Source organism: Anolis sagrei, chromosome 5 (assembly GCF_037176765.1).
Source record: "Anolis sagrei isolate rAnoSag1 chromosome 5, rAnoSag1.mat, whole genome shotgun sequence".
In the NCBI taxonomy this organism is placed as follows: domain Eukaryota; kingdom Metazoa; phylum Chordata; class Lepidosauria; order Squamata; family Dactyloidae; genus Anolis; species Anolis sagrei.
Genome location: NC_090025.1, coordinates 24,016,363 through 24,038,266, shown reverse-complemented (window position 1 = coordinate 24,038,266; position 21,904 = coordinate 24,016,363). Strand labels below are relative to the sequence as shown.

The 21,904-nt window shown below is 39.0% G+C and overlaps 1 protein-coding gene across 3 annotated transcripts in view; it reads right to left on the bottom strand.

Moving 5' to 3' along the window:
* Positions 1 to 1,500: 1,500 nt before the first annotated feature.
* BMPR1B (bone morphogenetic protein receptor type 1B) overlaps positions 1,501 to 21,904 on the bottom strand; it is a 236,160-nt gene continuing 215,756 nt past the window's right edge. For all 3 annotated transcript variants that reach the window (XM_060779213.2, XM_067468601.1, XM_060779214.2), the window contains 7 exons: positions 19,560 to 19,656; positions 16,989 to 17,130; positions 15,599 to 15,791; positions 14,134 to 14,431; positions 11,875 to 12,050; positions 10,513 to 10,643; positions 1,501 to 5,615 (listed from right to left, as the gene is read on the bottom strand). In XM_060779213.2, the coding sequence (XP_060635196.2) occupies positions 5,490 to 5,615; positions 10,513 to 10,643; positions 11,875 to 12,050; positions 14,134 to 14,431; positions 15,599 to 15,791; positions 16,989 to 17,130; positions 19,560 to 19,656 (1,163 nt within the window). In that variant the 3' untranslated portion in view covers positions 1,501 to 5,489. The remainder of the gene's footprint in view (positions 5,616 to 10,512; positions 10,644 to 11,874; positions 12,051 to 14,133; positions 14,432 to 15,598; positions 15,792 to 16,988; positions 17,131 to 19,559; positions 19,657 to 21,904) is intronic.

Sequence of the window (21,904 nt, the reverse complement as noted above, 5' to 3'; positions counted from 1 at the left end):
TTTCTATAATTGAATGCAGAGCAATGACATCATTCACAGGGGCCTTCAGAAGATGTCTGAAGGAACCAGGGATGCCTGTTCCTGGGCAGTCTAGCTACAGAAAGATTGCTGGACACTTGCTCACTCCTCTTGCAGGTTTGGAAGGCTGCACCTGAGAAAAATTGAGTTTTGGGGTGAGAGAGGGGCAGAAGTTTCATGTGTATGCATCATAGCTATGTCCCATCCACACTGGAACATTTTGCAACCCATTAAAATTGAGAGATACCTTACATCTCATATCATCAGAGATACAGCAGATTTGGAAACACTTAAAATACTTGTCCAGGTTCACCTGATGGGAACTTCCACTAGAGCAATGGTTCTCAACCTGTGGGTCCTGTGGCGGTCTTGAAAATGATGGCCACCTTCTTACCTCCAATATTGGTTGACACTTACTTGAGAAGATTTTCACAGCTGTCTAGTGCCTGCAGCCAAATGGAGAAAGGTCTAAGAAGAAATGTGAATCAGAAACAATCAACACATCTGTGAGTACTCAATCTTGTTGGAAATTTCAAAGAAGGCAGGCTGTCTTCTAATGGGGAAACTGAAAATATTTTATTTGGGGAATGTTAAAACAGACATAAACCATTTTTGAACAATTACAAACACAAGTTTGTTCCCAAGTTTCAACACTTACAATATTTACAGACTGAATTAAGGCACTGGTTCTAAAAAAAGAACACAAATCAGTATTATTTTTTAAATTACATGGTCAACTTTTCTTCAAAAGAAATAGTCTACTAATAGTTGTTCTCCTTGAACTTGGTTTCTTCCCAGTAAAACTGCCATTCAGATAGTCTCATTCACCAAACATTTTCATCTATCTTTCCCTGAAAAGCTTGGCTTAAAAATTATGTCAAATCCCATTATTCCTAACACAATGAACATCATTTTCAATGGTTCATCTCTGTGTCTGATAACAAAATTCACAAATGGAACAGAACAATTCCATGTATGTGGTAAAATCAAATATTAGTACTAAAAAACAATTTGTGACTTTGGTAAGTATTGGTTTTGTATCATTTTGTATCTGCCGAGTCCAATGGAATTAACAATGGAAATGAGGAAGGTAAATGGTTCTATTAAGTCTTGGAGCAAACAAAATTATTATGACATATTCATTCCAATACTAGTCTTTCCCACATCACACTCTGACTGACAAACTGCATGTATTTTCTAGAAATGAATTCTTCATCTAGTGATCCAAAACTTGTAATATAAACAAAATAGAGTTGGGTTGTTGTGAGTTTTCTGGGCTCTATGGCCATGTTCCAGAAGCATTTCCTCCTGAAGTTTTGCCCACATCTATGGTAGGCATCCTCAGAGGTTGTGAGGTCTGTTGGAAACTAGGCAAGTGAGGTTTCTATATCTGTGGAATATTCAGAGTGGGAGACTGTAGGATGTCTGACCCTGGACATTCCACAGATATATAAACCCCACTTGCCTAGTTTTCAACAGACTTTACAACCTCTGAGGATGCCAGCTATAGATATGGGCAAAACACCAGGAGAGAATGCTAGTGGAGCATGGTCATACAGCCTGGAAAACTCACAGAACCCAGTGATTCCAGCCGTGAAAGCCTTTGACAACATAAAATAGAGTTGTTCTGATTCTCAAGTGGTCTTTAAAAGAACATATCTGAATATTGAAACAAATTCAAGTACAAGGCCTTTTGACAACTGGCATCTATTTTTTTGTTTGTTTGTTTGTAAACAATCATATAAGAAGCACCTGCAGATTACCTATGAATTTGGAAAGTCAAGAACACTGTTTTCATTCTGTTTAAGCATAATGGCTCTATCTCTTTATATGATGAGTATACTCTGAACACACAATTCGTAAGTTTATTAAGGCATTATTCAGGCATTCAACATTCAAGCAAATCCTGCCCTCCTCCTACACTGCCGTTTCTGTTGATTTCTAGAGGAAATTTCCCTTTTACATCACAGTTTTAGTGATATAGAGTACTTTAATTGCTATGGCAACTTCCTATGGATTTCTGGGATTTGTAATCTGAGGAGTCTCTCTACTCTTGATAAACTATAAATTCCAGTATCCCATTGAATGTAGTGATAGCAATTAAAGTAGCATTCAGTGGTACTATTATGCGATGTGAAAGGACCCAATGGCTCCCTCCACACTTAGAAGCCAGTGGAACTGGCAGCGGAAGGGGATAATGCTAGTTGTATGTACCTTCTCATTCATTACATGTTCAGTAGGCCACTGGAAGCTTGTTAAACACTTCAGTACAAACTGCATAAAGAGTCCACCTAACTGCAATTTTTTAAACAAAATGTTGGGGGCATATGATTTAACTGTGAATACCGTACAGAGTTAAAATGTCAGCTTTCCCTTAGAGGAACAAATCACATTTATCACAAACTTGACTTCAAAGAACTCTCAAAAAGTGAGAAAAGCCACCAGCAGGCAGAAGAAAATGCTCAACTAATACACAAAAAAATTCCATAGCTGGTGGAAGAGCCATGGCAGTGTGAAAGTACATCCATTTGCTTGCAAGCATGTCATGACTGAACAGTCAGGAATATTTTAAGAAATTCACCGCAGAGCAGCCAGTCATTTATTTGATCAGCTCTCTTGTATTAATTTAACTTAAAAACCATTTGAAATAAAGTCGCCCAGGAAAGAACAGCCATTATTTATATAGTCAAAGCCTAAACAAGTTTTCCCCTCTTGGTCCCTGCAATGTTAGAAACTCTTTAGGGCCTTTAATCTTAACCTCTATTAGCTAATCACTAGTCATGGCATGAGTAATTTATGGTGCTAGCTGCCAAGACACAAGGCACCCAGATGAGTGCAACTTATGAAGAAACTGGATTTGTGCATGACTGACTCCTTTGGAACAGCAATGTTTATGTAGAAGCAACTACTAGCTTTAGATGTCAAATAGCTTTCAGAATAGCCTATAAATTACTCTAAATCAATGAAAATCATCCATGCTTAACTGAATGCAGCAGCAAACCTATTTAAATTGTAAGGCTGTTGGAGGAAGCGGGATTGTTTTTTTCTAGCTGGCTCTCCACAGGATTGAGGGATCAGCAACTGATGATTGTTCATATTATTAGAATTACCATCTGAATGTGTATGCCCATAACCTATGTATCTATGTATTAAGGTTTATGCATCTCAATACACCCAGACATGTAATAACACTTTTCTCTGATGCACAGCATCCAAAACAGCTTCCAACCACAGATTAGATTTGCTCCATGCCAAGTATTTTAACTAAAATATTCAACTTTAAGCACCATGCTCTTTCCACAGCATGTTAAACCTCATATTTACTAAACTTGCAAAGATGAAGGCAGTCCAATCATTATACTTCTAAAATCCATCCTAGGTTAGTGAAGAGTTTGTGTTTGACCAGCTGAGCCCACTGCTCTTGAAATTCAAAGCTCTACTGTGCCCCCTAGAGGTCCAAATATCACTTTTGGAAGACTGCATTACAAAAAAAGTGGAAGAGTCTAAGAAAAAGGTTAGGGTTCAAATAGCTTGTGTGCCTTTCTCAGTGCATATTAAATTTTGCCACGTTTTGCCTACTACTTCAAATCAGCTCAGAATACTGCACTAAAAGCCATTATGAAAAGATGGCTACCTCTGTTTGAAGACAGAGGCGTCATTGAAGCTTCAGACGTCTTAGTGCAGATTTCATACCATATAGTTCTCTGGTGCAATTCTTTATATAAAAATGCATGAGATTGTGTGTCTAGACCAACAATACAGAGGATGGAAGACGTCAAATCAAGGTTTTGTACAGAGCAGGGAATGTGAGGGTCCTTCATATGCTATTGAACAAGAGCTCACCAACCCAAGCGAGTATGATGAATAATGACAGATGGACAAGATATTCTCTGCCATAGTGAGAAGTGGTGAGAAAGAAAGAAAGAGAGAGAGAGAGGCCTTTAAAATATTCTGTGCCTTTGTTTTTTCACAATGGTTCCTTTGGGAACGTGGCTAAAATCAGGAAAAATCATCCAGCCAAATATTACCATATAAAGACTTTTTCTCAGAATAGAAAAACATTTTTTCTCTTGAATGCATTGTTCCTTTCAGAGCAAACTTTGCTTCTTGTGTTGAAAAACAGACTGCAGTTCTAAAGTCCCACTTTCTGATATACACCTTAAACAAAACTCTTTCTTTTGTCAGCACTATTTATGGTCTTAACTCAAGGCAAAAAGGGGTTTAATGTACCTCTGGGAGCAGCTTTCTTTACCAGTTACTTCACCAATAAAATGAAAGGCTTCTAAAGAATAATTCACATTTGCTTCAAAATAAGATTCTGTGTGGTAATTCCAAAAAATCAAACTATTCCTGAAGGCACAATTCTCCAACGACACCCCCTTGCAAAAGCTCATCTCAATGTACAGTTTCCATATTGTTTCTATTTACCCCAATTCTGCACAAACAGTAGTGGAAATCTTCTTGAATACTGATACAATGGAATAGCAGCATTGTAATGCCATAACTACTTTTTTTCCGATATTACATAAGCAGGTATCCAGTACCTTCTTATGCAGTGGTTTTGCCACACTGTGTAGTAGCTAGCAAGCAGAACACAGATAAAGCTCTGCTTCCAATTCAAAGACCAACAACTAATATCAGGTGTGCTACCAGTTGACTACCTTCCCCCTTTGATAACCTCCCTCCATCTTCCCAGACCTCCAGAACAGGACCTATCTGTTGCTATTTTTGAAAAGTTTTCCCCAAAAGTTTTCTCTTAATGCCCTTGGTAGAATTTTCCTAACTTGCAATGTGAGTCTTATGTAGAAGAAACTGCAAGAAAATAGCATCTTATGTGTGCAAGGCACTGCTTAGCAGCAATTCAGGTGATTTCATTATGGTACCACCTTTCTAAGAGATCTCTCTTGCATGGTATGTCAACATTCAGATGTGCACGGAACATCACTTGTAAGACACATTCTATTTCTCAATGTGGTGGTTTTGGGGTTGTCATGGAGCACAACAGCCTTTTTTTACTGATAGGAAAGAATAGCAACTTTTCTTTAGAATTTTGGTGAACTTCCTTTTTTTTTTTTTAGTATAACAATATAATTATTTTTCATGTACTTTATATTTGCAAAGGTTCATTTTCATCAAAATTAAACCATCCAAATAACAATAACAACAATAATATTAATAATGGCTTTCATAGAAAGCAGCATGCATAATCTTGAAGCAGCTGTCAACACTGTTTCTCTGGTCACTCCCAAAAGAGGCGAAAGGGCTTTTCCTTTGAGTCGTTAAGGTACCAAATCTTGCTGGGGCCACATTTCTTTCTCCTGGAAAGGTTTCTGTGTCACTGTGTGCCAAATGTCTGCATTCAAGGCTTATATTAGCAAACACTTTGCAAGTTCTTCTTCTCGTCTCTTTGAAACATGAAGAAAAGTCCATTTTTCTGAACTTCAGCAAAGAGGAAGCTTTCATCAGCCGAATCAGAGCTTAATGTCCTGTGACTCTGACATTTTGGCAAGCGTTTTCTTTACTCGCAGGGCTGTGAGCCGGGACGCAGGGTTGTGAGCCCAACATTCTGTCATTAGTTTGCCCATTTGTCTTAAGCACTGCAGAAGAGAAGACGCATATATAAGTATGTAAATACGTATACACACACATACAGGTTTATATTACACATGCACATTCATACAAACAAGATCGCTGCAAGCTCTACACTGGAAAGCTATTTTGAATATAGAAATTTGACATATTTAATTAAGAAACTGTACTACATTTGTAATTTTGGCCTTGGGTACCTAAACATTCACAGATTCCATATAATTCAGGATCACACATAACAGTCCCATTGAAGATGTACCCCTTCTTGTACCAGCTCTAGATATCAGATTTGATAGTTAACAGGTTATCTATAGAAATAGATCTTTAGAAACTTAACATCCATATTCACCAAGATTACCAATTAAGGTAGACTCATGATCAACTCTATACACATTGTGTGTGTGTGTGTGTGGGGGGGGGGGGGGGGGTTCAATTCGCATGTTGACTTATGGCGGTCCCATGAATGTCATGAAGGTTATCTAGGTGTGTTGTGCTGGAAATGTCTGAGTAAAACACTCTTTATCTCTCATGAGTATAGGAAACCTGAGATGAAGACAAAATCAATTTATATCTTGAGGATTGATTATGGCAATCTTTCTCAATGCAGATGATTTGATTCTATCATCGTCGTTTCTGGCCTCCTATCATTCATTGTTACTGGCCATGCTTGCTAAGAATTGATATGAAGTGTAATCCATATCTTCTAGAGGGTGCCACAAAAAGGAAGGGTATATTAAAGGGCAGAATTGGTTATGGGACAAAATCTAGGGATGCAGGAGTTGAACAAAGGTTGCATCTGGAAAAGAAGAGTCCCATAGATAGGACTTTGGGACAGCATACACATGCAGTTTTAAGTCTAAATTTACATTTAAAAATGAAACCTCCCCCACAATTACTTTATTGTACATTCTATCACAGAACATTGTAAAGCAGAATATGCTTTCTGATATTGAATCATTTGTTTTGCTGCAAATTCCCTACATAGCAGAGATGCCAAAAAAAAAACCCTGTGCAAATGAGGGCATGAACAGTGTCCTGGAGAACATTCAGCTCAACCACTCCCTACCCAGTGTCGTGTTATGTATTGGTCTGAATACACATCAGTCTCATTGCACACCGGTCGTTCACTCATTCCTTTATGTAGTTATGTAATAGCAGCCCATTGCTGAATAATGAATTGTTCAGTTCTGCTTCCTGCAGATATAAGTCCATCTCACAAGTTGTAAAGTGAAAAATATTTTAGTCATTTCAAAGCACTCAGAACTTGAAATGGCTGAGTTACAGCTACCAAGGGTGAATCATGTGCTAGTTCTGGAATTACTTGTACATGAAACAGTCTAAACCTGTTTTGGTCAAATCCTAAATAAAGGAATGATAAGTGAAAGCCCAATGTTGTGGAAAGTAACTCAAATCATTTGGTCCATCCATCTGTGTCTTGCACTCAGATGCTCCCAGAGCTGTGTGCACGCAAAACCACAGCAGGAAAAGGGATCCCATTTAGATACAGTGATATATAGATGGGGAACATGTGGCTTTCCAGATGTTGCTGGAGCGCAACTCACATTTGACTTGGAAGCTAGGTCTACTAGGAGCTGCAGTCTAAAGCATATGGAGCTAAACAAAAGTGTTGATCCCAGTTATAGAAGACTTAAAGAATCAACTGCATTGTACTTACATAAATGGTAACTTAGCCAACCTCTGATTCAATAGCTCTATTTTACTTATGACTAAGGGTTCATGTTTACAGGTGAGTTATCCCAAAGCTGATCCAGCATGGGCTACTGCCTGATGGCTGCATGGGCAATCTGTGGCAAAACTGGTTCGCAAGCACTTGTCCACCACCCTTGACCTCAACTTACTTTAGCAATGCTCAGGGGACACCACATTGGAGGAGGACTCTCCTCAGTGACTGGAACGAAGCTATCCAACACACCAGAAAGACGGAGGAGATGGGAGAGCAGGAATTCCTCCCCCCCCCACCCGCCCCCAATCTTCCTGATGCGCCAAATGGGAAGCTGCACAGTTGATTAGATGACCCTGAAGCTGCTGGATAATTCAGAGGTTTGGGGAATTATCCATAATATCCAGTAACTTCAGGTAACAAGAGTCAAGGCCATGTTATTGCTGGATCAGCTCTATGTGTCATATAATGACCACAGAGCTGATGTGACATATCTCTGGATTGAACCGCATGTCAAGACACAACCTGACATTTGTATTTATCTCCTGGAGGACAATAAAGTTTGATCGTGAACAAGATAGATCTAAAAGAACTGGATTAGACCAAATGCCAACTTATTCTAGCATCAAGATTCTCCCGGTGCCAACCAGATGCCTACGGAAAGCCCAATAACTACATGTGTTGGGAAAAGCTGGATCTGGCTCTCCAGCAAAGTTTCTGCCTCAAGCTACCTGAAAAGTTGCTGGCCTTACTCTACATGACTGTGCCCTTCCCCAATGCTTCATAAATTTTGTGATAGAACTTTGGTAATTATAAGAAATATGTAACTCACTGAAAACTCTTTCACTATTGGAATGGAATACTTCAAATACCAACTTTTCACACACCCCTCCCCACCCACCATAGGGCTCTTTCTGCACACACACTCAAGATTGTTTACAACTCCTGCCATTTAAGTCTTTTTAAATCTAATTGCAGAATACTTAAGCTAAGACGGCTATTCCCAAATCACAGCTGTCTCCTACAATAATAGCATTACACTGTACCACTTAACAAGATTAATGACCTCTGCATAGCATCACCATAACTGTCGGCAGATTTGTCTGCGATACATCAATTACTGGTCTACTGATTCCAAAACACAATTTTGCTTCATTATAAATTCTCAGAGGAAAGTGTTCAGACAACTCCCTCCCCTCCTTCCTCCCCTAAAGGAAAATAGAAGTATAGCTTTGAAGACCTATTTCCTATATTAATTTACAAAAGGTGAGAATGAGGCAGAAGACTAGCACACATGGGCTTTTAAGACCACTCTGTTCTCTCCTCTACTCCACCCACTTTTTTGGAAATAATTTGGTCATGTAAAATAATATTTTCACGCATATTTTGTTTTCCTGGGTTTATTTGTACTAGAATCTGAAGTTTAAAAAAATCAAATATCATCAGATATCTCTTTTTGAAGACTCTACCTTATGATCACAGGATAATATTTCTGTACAGTAATATCATCCAAAGGACATCTAGTCCAGCTACTTCTCTTCTTCTATGTAGTGACTCATCCCTGCCTCAAGCAAACCTGCGCACTTTACAGATCAAGCCAGTCCATCCTACAACTCATGCCTACTTTGTTCAAGAGATCAAACAACAACATTGCCCCAAGCAAACATGACATGCTAATATAGAGGATAGACATCCTTATATCACACACACACGGGTTCTTAGAATAAAATCAAATGCAAAAGAATAGATGCATATCAAGGAGGACATCCACTGAATATCCCCAATCAAGGAAACTGTCTTTGGTGAAAGTCAAATCTATCCAACATCCAGTTGGAAAGCTAGATAATCTCTGAGTTCCATCTGAGCAATTGCGGATAGAAAAGTAAATTTAAAATGTGGTTTACATTCCTAACTATAAATAGCAATTTATCTATTTAAACCATGCTTTGAATTTTGATATTCTTTACTTAGTTTTTGAATTATGGCAATTTCCAAGATAGTGCAAGCATCAGATTAATTGCTGATGGTAGAATATTTCCCTCTACCATCAATGTGGCATCTGCAAAGTACTAAGGGGGGCTTCTCATGTAAATGGACCTTTCATGACTTTTTTTTAAAAAAGCACAACCAATCAAAACAAATAGAAATGATGAAAGGTAGAGTCATATTACAACTGTGGCAAGAATAAAATGGACTCCTTATTCACACCATGATCCAGAAACCTGGTACATGCGAGCTATAACAAACAGTTACTAAAATCTGTTTTCTCTTGTAGAATGCTATTCCTGTTTAAAAAAATAAGAATCTGCTCATGACTATTCTGGTAATAGGCTGAAAAGTGACTGTTTAAAAGGATGCTATCTGAATGTTTCATTAATTTCTTGTTTTAATACTGCTTCATTTATATAAAAAAAAACATGGATATATGAACCCTGTTGAAGGGGTTGTACTGTATATCACTTATAATTTTTGATTTTTTAAAATCATGTCAGAAGTGACTTGGAAACTGCAAGTCGCTTCTGGTGTGAGAGAATTGGCCGTCTGCAGAGACGTTGCCCAGGGGACACCATCCTGTGGGAGGCTTCTCTCATGCCCCTCTCATGGGAAGCTGGAGCTGACAGACAGGAGCTCACCAACCTTCAGGTCAGCAGTTCAGTCGACACAAGGGTTTAACCCATTGTGCCACCGTGGCTCCAATAATTTTTGATAACTTTATGTCATTCAGTTGTGTTCTGTAAGCCACTATGAATTCAATTTAACTTTAAAAAGGCAGGATACAAGTCATTAACTAAACACATGGATACATACATACACACACAGGAACACACAGGCACATACCAGACTAAACATATACACATAAATACATACATATATACATAGGCACATACCAGACTAACTCACATGGATGACTTCATCAATGGGTTTGGTTTTTAATTTGTTCTAGCTTTTATTACATTATGGTGGAAGATTGAAACTACTAGCATTTCAAAATCTGTTTTCAATCATAAATTTCTCCAAGGTATCTCAGACTATATCCACATATTTTGAAGTTTTTCAAAAAGTGTTTACTAAGAACCTCTTTCAGTGGCAAATGAAATACTCTATTATTTCAGTACAATGAATACTCCTCTAATTCTTTAATTACCTACATTTGGATAAAATTGGTCCCAGGCAGACCTGAGAGTGAACTTATGTTCAGCTTTGAAAGCACTCTCCCTTCTTACCTCATCACTACTCCATCTGTTTGGAAATGAAGGCCGTAACTTTTTAATACACACTATTTCCCTCATGTCTTCATATGAGGGGTCACTGGGAACAAGGTCATGATAGGGAAGCTGATATTCTTCAACTATACCTGGAAAAAGATGTGATTTGTCAGATGTATAATTACTGGCATAATTAGATTCAAGTGGTTTCAAACAGTTTGCAAGATTTCTTTAGAAAAATGAATGAAGAGATGTACACAGAAGATGAAGCGCAACAGCTTTTTGGAAGGTAGATATTGGGATACGGGACCAACAATATGAGTATTACAGCCACATATTTGTTTGATTTGTAGTCTACTTTTCATTCCAAAATACCCCATTTCTCTACTTCAGTGATCACTATGTTAAATTAAGTACCTTGAAATTTCAGAAAAATTATGACCCAAAATATATGTTCTTAATGAAATAGATATCTAAAATCTAGACTAAATGACAATATCGACTCTTCTTCTCTCAGTAAGACATAGTACTTGTTGCAAATACTCATGCCATTTAAGAATTTGCCTCCCTACAATCTTGAAATTTCTCATCCTAATCTAATTGGTGGGAGAGAAAACTACTTTGTGCAAGCCCAATGACATTTAATACTTTCCTCCATAAGTCCAGTTACTGAGTCTTAACACCCACACTGGATTCAGGCCTAAACCTTATTGAACTTCCTCCATCCTATGATTCTCATCTATCAAAGTAATGACAATGAACTTCTTTTAACTGTCTTAAGTTTAGAAGAAATATAGAAGAATTTTAGACAATCAAACATTTATTTCTGATATAACAAGCAGACAGAGAAAATTGAGAGGCAGAAGGGAATACAAAAAAAGACAGGGTCTGTGTTTAGAAGTGCAAATCTTCTCAGATAAATTAATTTTATACAAGAGCAGCATTGTTCTTTCTCTATCGCCTTGCTAATGCTAGCTAACACCTGTTAATGCCTGTCTTTCTTCACTTAAATCTAAGTAATCTCTTTGTTAATCACGGTACCTAAGAAAAATCAACCCGGTTGCATTTCTGCATAAACAACAGGAGTGCTTGCATTTTAGCAGTAATGTTTATAACTCTGGAAGTGCCCATAAATGAGCTCCAAATTCCCATTACAATTATGAAACACTGCATCTTTAAAAGTGACTGTGGAAACAGAGAATAAATCACTGCAGTTAAATGAGAATTTACAGGAACAGAAAAATAACTCCCAGCTGAAGAAAATGAGTATAAATAAGTTTAGAATCACTACTTCTTTAAAGGCGATTGCTAGTTGATTTATGCCTTTTTTAAAAAGGCATGGAAGTGGTATTGGGACATGCACCAATGTGTCAAACTTACCTCCAGAAACGCATCTCCTCGCTATTTCCCAAAGGATGAGTCCAAAACTGTACATATCAGCCATGATATATGATTGGAAATGATTCCGGTTCAGGCTTTCATCCAAGACCTCAGGAGGCATGTACCGTTTTGTTCCTACTCTCGTGTTCGGTGGTATGTCTACCTCATTTGTATCACTAAAAAAATGAGGAAAGGAGATTATTCAAATGGAATAGGCTGAAACTGTATCTCCAAAATAATGAGATGAGTACAAAAGAAGGTGATACCCAAAAGTTAAATTCAGCAATGAATGAACTTAGGATGAATGGATAACCACAATGGAAATGATCCTTATAAAGAAAAGCTTCGTATCTGTTAATCAAATGCTTTTTTAAAGGCCTAGTTATCTTAAAATGCAGATATACAGCAAAGATAGGACTTAGCAGGGAATGTTAATAATATTACTGAGATTTCAGTAATATTGTCAAAGATAACAACCAAACCAAATCTTTTTAGAAACAGAGAAACCTTCATTAATTCAACATTTTAAATGTCCTTTGTATTTGACCATTTTGAACTTGCAGGAATATAGCTCACTTATTTTTTCATGCTGACTCAGTTCATACATCCATTGCCCCCCATACAATCTCCTCTGGGAGATTTCGTCTGTGGCCCAGACAAAATCAGGTGGAGGTGTTGTTTATATAAACCAGGCTACTGTGTAGAAAAACCTTTTCTACAAGTAAACACTGGTTGCTGGTTATATATGAAAAGAAAATTCAGTCCAAGTTGAATATTCTGCTTTTGTATGTAAATAGCAATATGCAGCCATGCTCAAGTTCACTAGGCAAAGCCCTTAGCTGCTGCATCACCCAAAAAGAAGAGAAACATACTTTTTCATGCTGCAAAATGGCGCTGGAGATGTGGCATGCCACAAGCAGCACTCTGCATCTGAACTTGCTAAATGGATAACTGTCCCTCTAATATTGCTAAAACTGATCCTTGAGGTGGTCCAAGGTTCATGTGGAGGGGAACCTATTCACCTCAAAATGTCAGCTGAGGTCCCCTGCCATTTGGATCATGAGACTCCCACTTGCTCATGTACTGAAACAGCCATATATTTATTTAATTACAATATTTACACTCTGCCCTCTCTCATCCCAAATGGGACTCATAGTGGCTTACAAGTAGACAACAATTCAATATCACATAAACAAACATACAAATAAATAGACATATGAATTAAAAACTACACAGTTAAAATACATCAAAACATTACAGCCATCTACTTGCTCCATGTTTCCCATGTCAGTGCATGTCTTAGCCTACAATACCCCTTCTCCTAAAAGTTATGGGGAAACAGTCCCTCTTCCACATCCTATTTGTCGTACAGCAGCAGTAGCAATTTTACCAAGCATATTTCACCAATATTTAGCATTGTATGCTACATCATTGGTGTTTGCAGTTATATATATATAAGACCTACTTCATTTTGCAGTCATTCCAAGCCAGAGGTAGAGGAATGGGATACAGACACCCCTCATGTTACAAACAATGGGTAGCATAGGGAAGGGTTAACAACACTACGGTATTTGATTTGCTGACTGTGTCCCTTTTTAGAAGATTTCACCTGATTTTCTGTCCTTGTGATAATTGGGTTTGGAAAAAAAATGACTTGTTATGGAAACAAGGACTGGAGAGAAAGTTTCAGTGGAGACACATTTTCCCTATAATAACTCTTTTCAGGAATAAATTTTCCTCTTAGGAGTAGATTCTCTTTGTATTATCTCACTCCATTTTGTAACTATGAGTTATTAGTAAGTCAGATGTTTGTAACTTGGGGACTGCCTGTAATACAGACAAACTGTGGGGGAGATAGTGAACTGGGCCTTTGTTCAAGCAAGGAGCATTTACTTGTATGAAATGAGATGGCAGAAGGCTTTTTTCAGTTATCCTTTCTTTGGACAAAGAACTGTGTGTGCTGCCACTTGAAGCATCAATTAGCAGACCACTTGTGTTGGATTCATTTAGTCAAACCGGACTTCAATTCCTTTTTTTATCACAACAATCGACCGATGGTTTCCATGTCAGTAGGATGCTGAATCCCACTTTTTGTGGATAAAAGTTCTAAACTAAAACCAAGCGCATATTTACTACCTCTGTGGACACCCACCAAACCAAAGAACTTACCAAACACCCAATCTGCAATCCCACACCCTCCTTCAATTCCTTCCATGTTCACAAACCTGTTTACACTGGGAATTCCAATATTTGACTCACCTAATAAATTTAACTGCCAAACCAAGATCTGCTATACAACAGGTGCCATTCTTTTTCACTAGAATGTTTTTACTTTTGAGGTCCCGGTGGGCAATAGCTGGCTTGCCTTGAGTACTGAAGATCTCAGTGTGCAAGTGGCACAATCCACTGACAGAGGAATATGCTAGTTTAAGCATAGCTTTCGTATCCAATGTTGTGGACTTCAGGTAGTCATACAATGATCCATTCTCATGGTAGTCAGTGATAAGATACAGCTGAGTCCAAGACCCTGTGCCTTTAATGTCTGCAGCAATAAAACCTACAAGGAAAGAAAAAAACATACCTGCTCATAACATCATGTACCTGCCTTAAGAAGCTGCAAATTCAATTTCCTATGCATTTCAAGGTCAAGGTCTGACACCAACATTTATCACATCTTCTCATTAACTTGGTGTCCTATAGCAATTGACATTTACCCATGAAAGGTGTGCAGTAATTGGAGGTAATGTGGTGGAAAAACCTACAGATGATGATGTGAGAGTTTTGAATGACAGAATATGTAATTCGCTACAAAAGAAAGAGTTTACCGCAATTCATTACATAGACAATATTAAGACTGGTTAACTGTGAGCTCCCATTGTTAGGCCCAGCTTCTGCCAACCTAGCAGTTTGAAAACATGAAAATATAAGTAAATCAATAGGTACCACCTTGGCGAGAAGGTAATGGCACTCCATGCAGTCATACTGGCCACATGACCTGTCTATGGACAACGCCGACTCTTTGGCTTAGAAATGGAGATGAGCACCATCCCCCAAAGTTGGACGCAACTGGACTTAATGTCAAGGGGATACCTTTACCTTTACTTTAAGGGATTTTGCACTGCAATTATTTTAATTTTGTGTAAACTGTGTTGAGTTTTTGGGAATGGGTTAGATATAAATGAATAGATGAAAATGAAGGTTGAAAACCATGCCCATAATCCTAAGAACTGTAACTATACTGATTTCCATAATGCATTTTTAAAATGTTGCTGTGGTGGCCATTAAATCCAAAATCACAATTAGTCTCAGTTTTCAGCACTCCCAAAGGGCAGGACATGAGCCAGTGACTTCAAATGATAAAAAAAATGAAATCCTGATTCAACATTAAGAAGAACTTCCAGATGCTAAGACTCTTTGACAATGGAGCAGACTGAAGGGAGAGTGATAGGATTGCCTTCATTCTAGGTTTAAAAACACAATTTGGATAACCAGTTTGCAAGGATCTTTTAACTAATTCATATGTTTTGTTTTATTTTAATATTTATATATTGTAGAGTTTAACTTGCATTGTTTTTAATGTTGTGAGCCACTTAGTCTGAATCAAAAGCAGGATATAAATACATTAACAACAACAGATTTCCAACACTGGCAAAGGACTGGACTAGATAAGTCTATAAGCTCATGTTTCTGATGTGTTTGAATTTTTTTTGGTAGGAACACTCACCTAAAATATTTTCATGCCTCATCAAAACAGTTTGATAAATTTCCGTCTCCCGGAACCAACTGGCTTCCTCGGTGGTAAAGAAGACTTTGACGGCCACTTTTTCTCCTCGCCATTTACCCATCCAGACCTCTCCATAGCGACCTTTACCAATCTGCTTCACCATCTGAATCTGCTTTGCTATAGTCCTCTGTACCTATCGGAAACAGGATAATGGCATGTTAACTACTACCTGCAATTAAACAATCTCCTAAAGGACAGGAGGAGGCTCAAGGGCATGAATTGGCCAGCAGAGTATTTGACAGACCAGCTATGAAGATAACAAGAGCCCCACTCTCAGGTCTGTTTAGTTCAACATTGTGTTCCCAGAGTGACTATCAGAAATCCGCAAGTAGCATGTGAAGACAAACCCACTCTTCCACTCACAATATTAATGATTGCTATATGGGATGTAAATGTAGATTATAGGTAGTAGGCACTGATAGATATATTTATAAAGCAGTAGTATTGAAAAGATGAAATGTAATACTTGTCATTAATTAAAATATACAGAAGATTATTTCACTTGGAATTCTAAAAGGAATAAAAAGCTATTGGTAGTTGAAACACATAACAAAAAGTAAACTAATCTACTGGCCATGCTGTCAAAGTGTTTGTTTGTTTTTGTCGTGTCAGGAGCGACCTGAGAAACTGCAAGTCGCTTCTGGTGTGAGAGAATTGGCCGTCTGCAAGGACGTTGCCCAGGGGATGCCTGGATGATTTGATGTTTTTATCATCCTTGTGGGAGGCTTCTCTCATGTCCCTGCATGAGGAACTGGAGCTGATAGAGGGAGCTCATCCGCCTCTCCCGGGATTCAAACCTGCAACCTGTTGGTCTTCAGTCCTGCCGGCACAGGGGTTTAACCCACTGCACCACCGGGGGCTCCTGGTTTACTAGTTGCACTCCCAAAAGACAACATTTCCAAGCTCTGATAGTCCTCCTTCCAACCTCTGAAAGTGGAAAATACTTAAAACAGTCTCTCTGTGAATAATCTCAATGTATTGGCAGTACATTATGCAACTTGCTTCTGGGCCTTTCAACGCTTTCTAGCTCAAAAGCAACACTTTTAATTGTGCTTGGAAACAAACTGAAAGCCAGTTGGCACCAAGTCTGCTATATCTTACTACAATGCTTTTGTGAAAAAGAAGTGCTGAGGCTATTGCTACTCTGGACTAGATCAGGTTTTCTTTTCCTGTTCCATTTTTAGAGAAAAAGGACATTTATCTAACAATACCACATTCCAGATCAACCTCTTTCACCCATCTGATTTCAGATGTTTTGTTTTCTGCTGTAGTATATGATATTCTACAGATGTTTTATCGTGATCATGATATCTTAGTACACATTTCTTACCAGCAGAGGGAGCCCAGAACCACTTCCAGAGCTCTGTGACTGCTCAATGAGGTCTTTCAAGGATTCTCCAGGAGGAATGTAAGTCTCGTCTTGTTCGAGCCCAATACTGTAGCGAGGAGGCCTGCTTTCTTGCCTTTTATACCTGCAGTTTTATGTGAAAATAAACATGGGTGATTTCTTCTGCTGGGTGGTCTAAGACGGTAGGCAATAATTACTACTTGGGTCTGTTTCATTTCCCACTTGTATCGCATGTTAAATTCTCAGGAGCATTTAGGTTTCTCATATATTTCCAGAAGCTCCCGTAACTAAACTACTACTTGCATTTCTGTGAACTTGTGCCCAGTTCCATTCTTTTAAATGAGATATGCAATAGAAAAGAGAATTCAGCACATGCATGCCTGCACACACAGAGATATATGCATGGTATTTTACTTTGGCATACCAAATCACTTTATCGCTCTCCTGAGGAATCTGTATAAGGACCAAGTAGCAACAGTAAGAACTGACCATGGAACAACAGACTGGTTCAAGATTGGGAAAGGCGTACGGCAGGGTTGTATACTCTCACCCAATCTATTCAACTTGTATGCGGAACACATCATGCGATGTGCGGGGCTTGATGAATGCAAGGCTGGGGTTAAAATTGCTGGAAGAAACCTTAACAACCTTAGATATGCAGATGACACCACTTTGATGGCTGAAAGAGAGGAGGAGCTGAGGAGCCTACTAATCAAGGTGAAAGAAGAAAGTGCAAAAGCTGGGTTGCAGTTAAACATCAAAAAAACCAAGATGATGACAACCAGGCTGATTGAGAACTGGCAAATAGAAGAAGAAAACATGGAGGCAGTAACAGACTTTGTATTTCTAGGTGCAAAGATTACTGTGAGACACAGCCTGCAGCCTGATGCTTACTTCTTGGGAGGAGAGCAATGACCAATCTTGATAAAATAGTGAAGAGTAGAGACGTCACACTGGCAACAAAGATCCGCATAGTTAAAGCAATGGTATTCCTCATAGTCACCTACGGATGTGAGAGCTGGCCCATAAGGAATGCTAAGCAAAGATAGATACTTTTGAACTGTGGTGTTGGAGGAAAGTTCTGAGAGTGCCTTGGACCGCGAGAAGATCCAACCAGTCCATCCTCCAGGAAATAAAGCCTGACTGCTCATTGGAGGGAAGGATAATAGAGGCAAAGATGAAGTACTTTGGCCACATGATGAGGAGACAGCAAAGCCTAGAGAAGACAATTATGCTGGGGGAAATGGAAGGAAAATGGAAGAGGTGCCGACCAAGGGCAAGATGGATGGATGGTATCCTTGAAGTGGCTGACTTGACTCTGAAGGAGCTGGGAATGGTGATGGCCAACAGGGAGCTCTGGCATGGGCTGGTCCATGAGGTCACAAGGAGTCGGAAGCGACTAAACAAATGAACAACATTTTACTTTGCACCTCAACACCATCAAATTAATAGTACAGGCTCCCTTCCTCACCATCTTTGCCACTTTTATGATATCTATGATGATTGGTGTTTAGCTGGAGGATTGGGCCTCCAAACCTGTATGTGTTCTCTTATATGGGAAAGATCAGTGATACAGCAACTAAGGAAACTTGTCTTCTCTCTTTTTGAACACTGTTGGATTTGGGAATCCCAGAAGCCATTCTGTGGAGCTGCCTCGACACACTCAGGCCACAACTTAGAGCTGTGATTCTCAACTTGTGGGTCCCCAAATATTTTGGCCTTCAATTCCCAGAAATCCTAACAGCTGGTAAACTGACTGGGATTTCTGGGAGTTGTAGATCAAAACATCTGGGGACTTACAGGTTGAGAACCACTGATGTAGAGATAGCTGCAGCCAAACACTTGCCTGGCGCACCTAAAACCCACCACTGCTGGCTCCCAACTCAATAACAGGAAATGTAATGTTGGTAGACAGGAAAAGAGATTTAAAGATGTGCTTAAAACCAACCTTAAAAACTGTGGCATAGACAGAGAGAACTGGGAAGCCCTGACCCTTGAGCGCTCTAACTGGAGTTCAGCTGTGACCAGCAGTACTGCAGAATTCGAAGAGGCACAAATGGAGGGCGAAAGGAAGAATGTGCCAAGAGGAAGGTGCATCAAGCCAACCCTGACTGGGGCCACCAAGTGGAAACCAATGTAAGGAAACCAGTCCTTACTGCAGGGGAATATGTGGATCAAGAATAGGGCTCCACAGCCACCTATGGACTCAACACCAAGACACTGCACCTGGAGGACCATCATCCTTGAGCTATGAGGGATCGCCTAAGTAAGTCTCCCAGTGTAGATGTTAATTCTTCACCCTCCAGCAATTTCCCTTCTACCAAAATTAGGGTAGGTGAAAACTCTGGGATCCTTTCTCACTACTTATTGTAATTATAGAAGGATTGATCTACTGACTGATTTACTTTACATACTGCATTCAAAAGATTGCATTAACATTTGTGGGACTTCAACTTTTCTAGAATATAAATTACTTTTTTAAAGTCCTAACCTGCTCACTTTCTAATTTATTTTTTATAGTTCAAAGCAAGGGTGGCAGCTTTCCAGACTTACCTGAAATAACAGAATATGATGACAAGCACTAGCAGTATGCTGCAAACGGTAATTGAAATCAGCAAAGCCTTGTGGTGAGCATTTCCCTCTGTGAAACCTCAAATAAAAACAAACATTTTAGACAATTGAAAATTACTATATTTATCTTATTTACATAATTCATACCTTGTGTCGCCAACTGTTTGAGATAGCTAACAATCATGATTCAAACCTAAAACCAGAGCATAAGCTGACTCCAGCCCAGCTTTTTGGCCCAAACATTTCCACATTAGCCGATTTTTCATCCCAAATGCCACCATTCTATCTCAATTCACCATGCTTACTAATATGGGTATGAGCAAGAGATAGTCAGGGATCTCTACTACAATTTGGGTTTATCTATCAGTAATGTATTAATGCATCCAACATGCATCCCATTGCTTTGGATGAAAAGTTATTTCATTCTTATTATCCTGGTCCACACTATATGATAAGCTGGAGCAAGCCAAAAAGCTGTGAGAACTCTACTCCTATTGATCTGTCCAGAAATAGGGCTATTGCATTTCAGGTTTACCAGAGGGATGTGACAAGAGGAATGTTCCTTGGGGACGCTTAGCTTTCTCCTGAGCACTTATATTTCTAAGCTCTAGTTTCTTCTTCTATTTTGGCCTCTTGACAACAACATTTCCTCCTACTTTGCTTCTAATGTGGCAAACAATGTGTCTCCTGTTTGCGTCAGGTTCAGTGTTTTAGCCTAACATTACCTGCTACTAGTACATTACAGGGCATGAACACTCAAGACAATGTTGTTGCTTCTGAAATCCTTTTTGTAAAGAGACACAGGCAATCAGGAAAACACTGCCGTGCTGTATTCTCGCTAAGGCAGCAGATTTGTACCTGAGCCATCACTCCAAGTGAGGCGACTGGAAATTGAGAATCCACCAGGGATATCAGCTGTCCCTATGAAGGAGGAGGCAGCTACTGGGCAAAGCAGATGGGAACAAATGCTCTCTATCACTGTTAATCAGAGCTATGTTTTCACTAATCTTTCTCCCCACCCCCCAAATGCCCACGGCCCGTTATGGTATGAATAAACTGCAAATTAAACACCTTCAGAAAAATAACGATCATGATTAAGACAAAGATAAAGACACAGAGAGGAAAGAGCATCATGTTCACGAAATTATAGTAGATTGCACTCAGCAACACATCTCTAATTTCAGCAAGAAAAATGGCATAGCAGTTTGGAGCTTCTTTTGTTTCATTTCTGAAAACAGGCAGCATGGGAAGAGCTAGACTTACTAGATTCAATACTGAATTTGTGTATCATAGGATGCACAATCTGGGCCAGAGCACTGCTGTCTGTAAGCAAATAAGTTTTTCTCAACTGAAAAGTCATGGGTAATGCATGAGGAACACAAATAAATGGGCATGGAGGAGAACCTCTGCATATGGTGGGAAAGAGAATATCTAAATATAAAAATCGTAACAAAACCTAGTGTGGAGACAATGGGACTTACATCGATTCCTGGTGGGTTATGATTAATGAAATAGTAATACGAAATAGTTGTAACAGGAAGGATAGCACAGTCTCAGAGAATGTGATGGATATTCAGTTGAGAGATCCTGAACTATGCTGTATAAACCACTGAATTAAATAAAACAACATCCTTAAGGTATATATTTGTAAATAATTGAGAGAGGATGTAAACATGGCAGGTTCTTCATGCATTGCAGTGTTTTATTCTGCTATACGCCACTCACACAGAGTACTTCAGAAGGAAATGCACAAGGCTTTTAAGATTACTTGCAGGCTTGGGAATGCAGTCTGTTGGGAATACAGAATAATGAGCTGATATATTGTTAATGTATTTTTCATCAGCACTTAATGAAATAAAGAATTTGACACAGCCCAACAACTAGTTGAGAAGTCAAATGTATTTAAGGAATGGCATGACTGTGTGAAGTCATACTTCACGGACAAGTGCCCCCCTCAGGTAACAGTTAACATAAGAAAAGACTATTTGCGTGTGGGAGCAAGGTTATTTCATAATGAAGTATTGTTGACATGACAGTTTTTACAATGCAAGATGTGTTGGCTTTTTAAAATGTACACACCATCCTTCACTGGATTAGTAAGGTAAAAGTAAGACTTTTCCAAAAAGGAAAAGATTGCAGAGAACTGCTTGCAATGATACACCTTTTTTAGTACAGTAGGTTGCTGTGAGTTTTCTGGCCTGTATGGTCATGTTGGGGAAAATAGAAGGAAAAAAGAAGAGGGGCCGACCAAGGGCAAGATGGATGGATGGCATCCTTGAAGTGACTGGATTGACCTTGAAGGAGCAGGGGGTGGTGACGGCCAACAG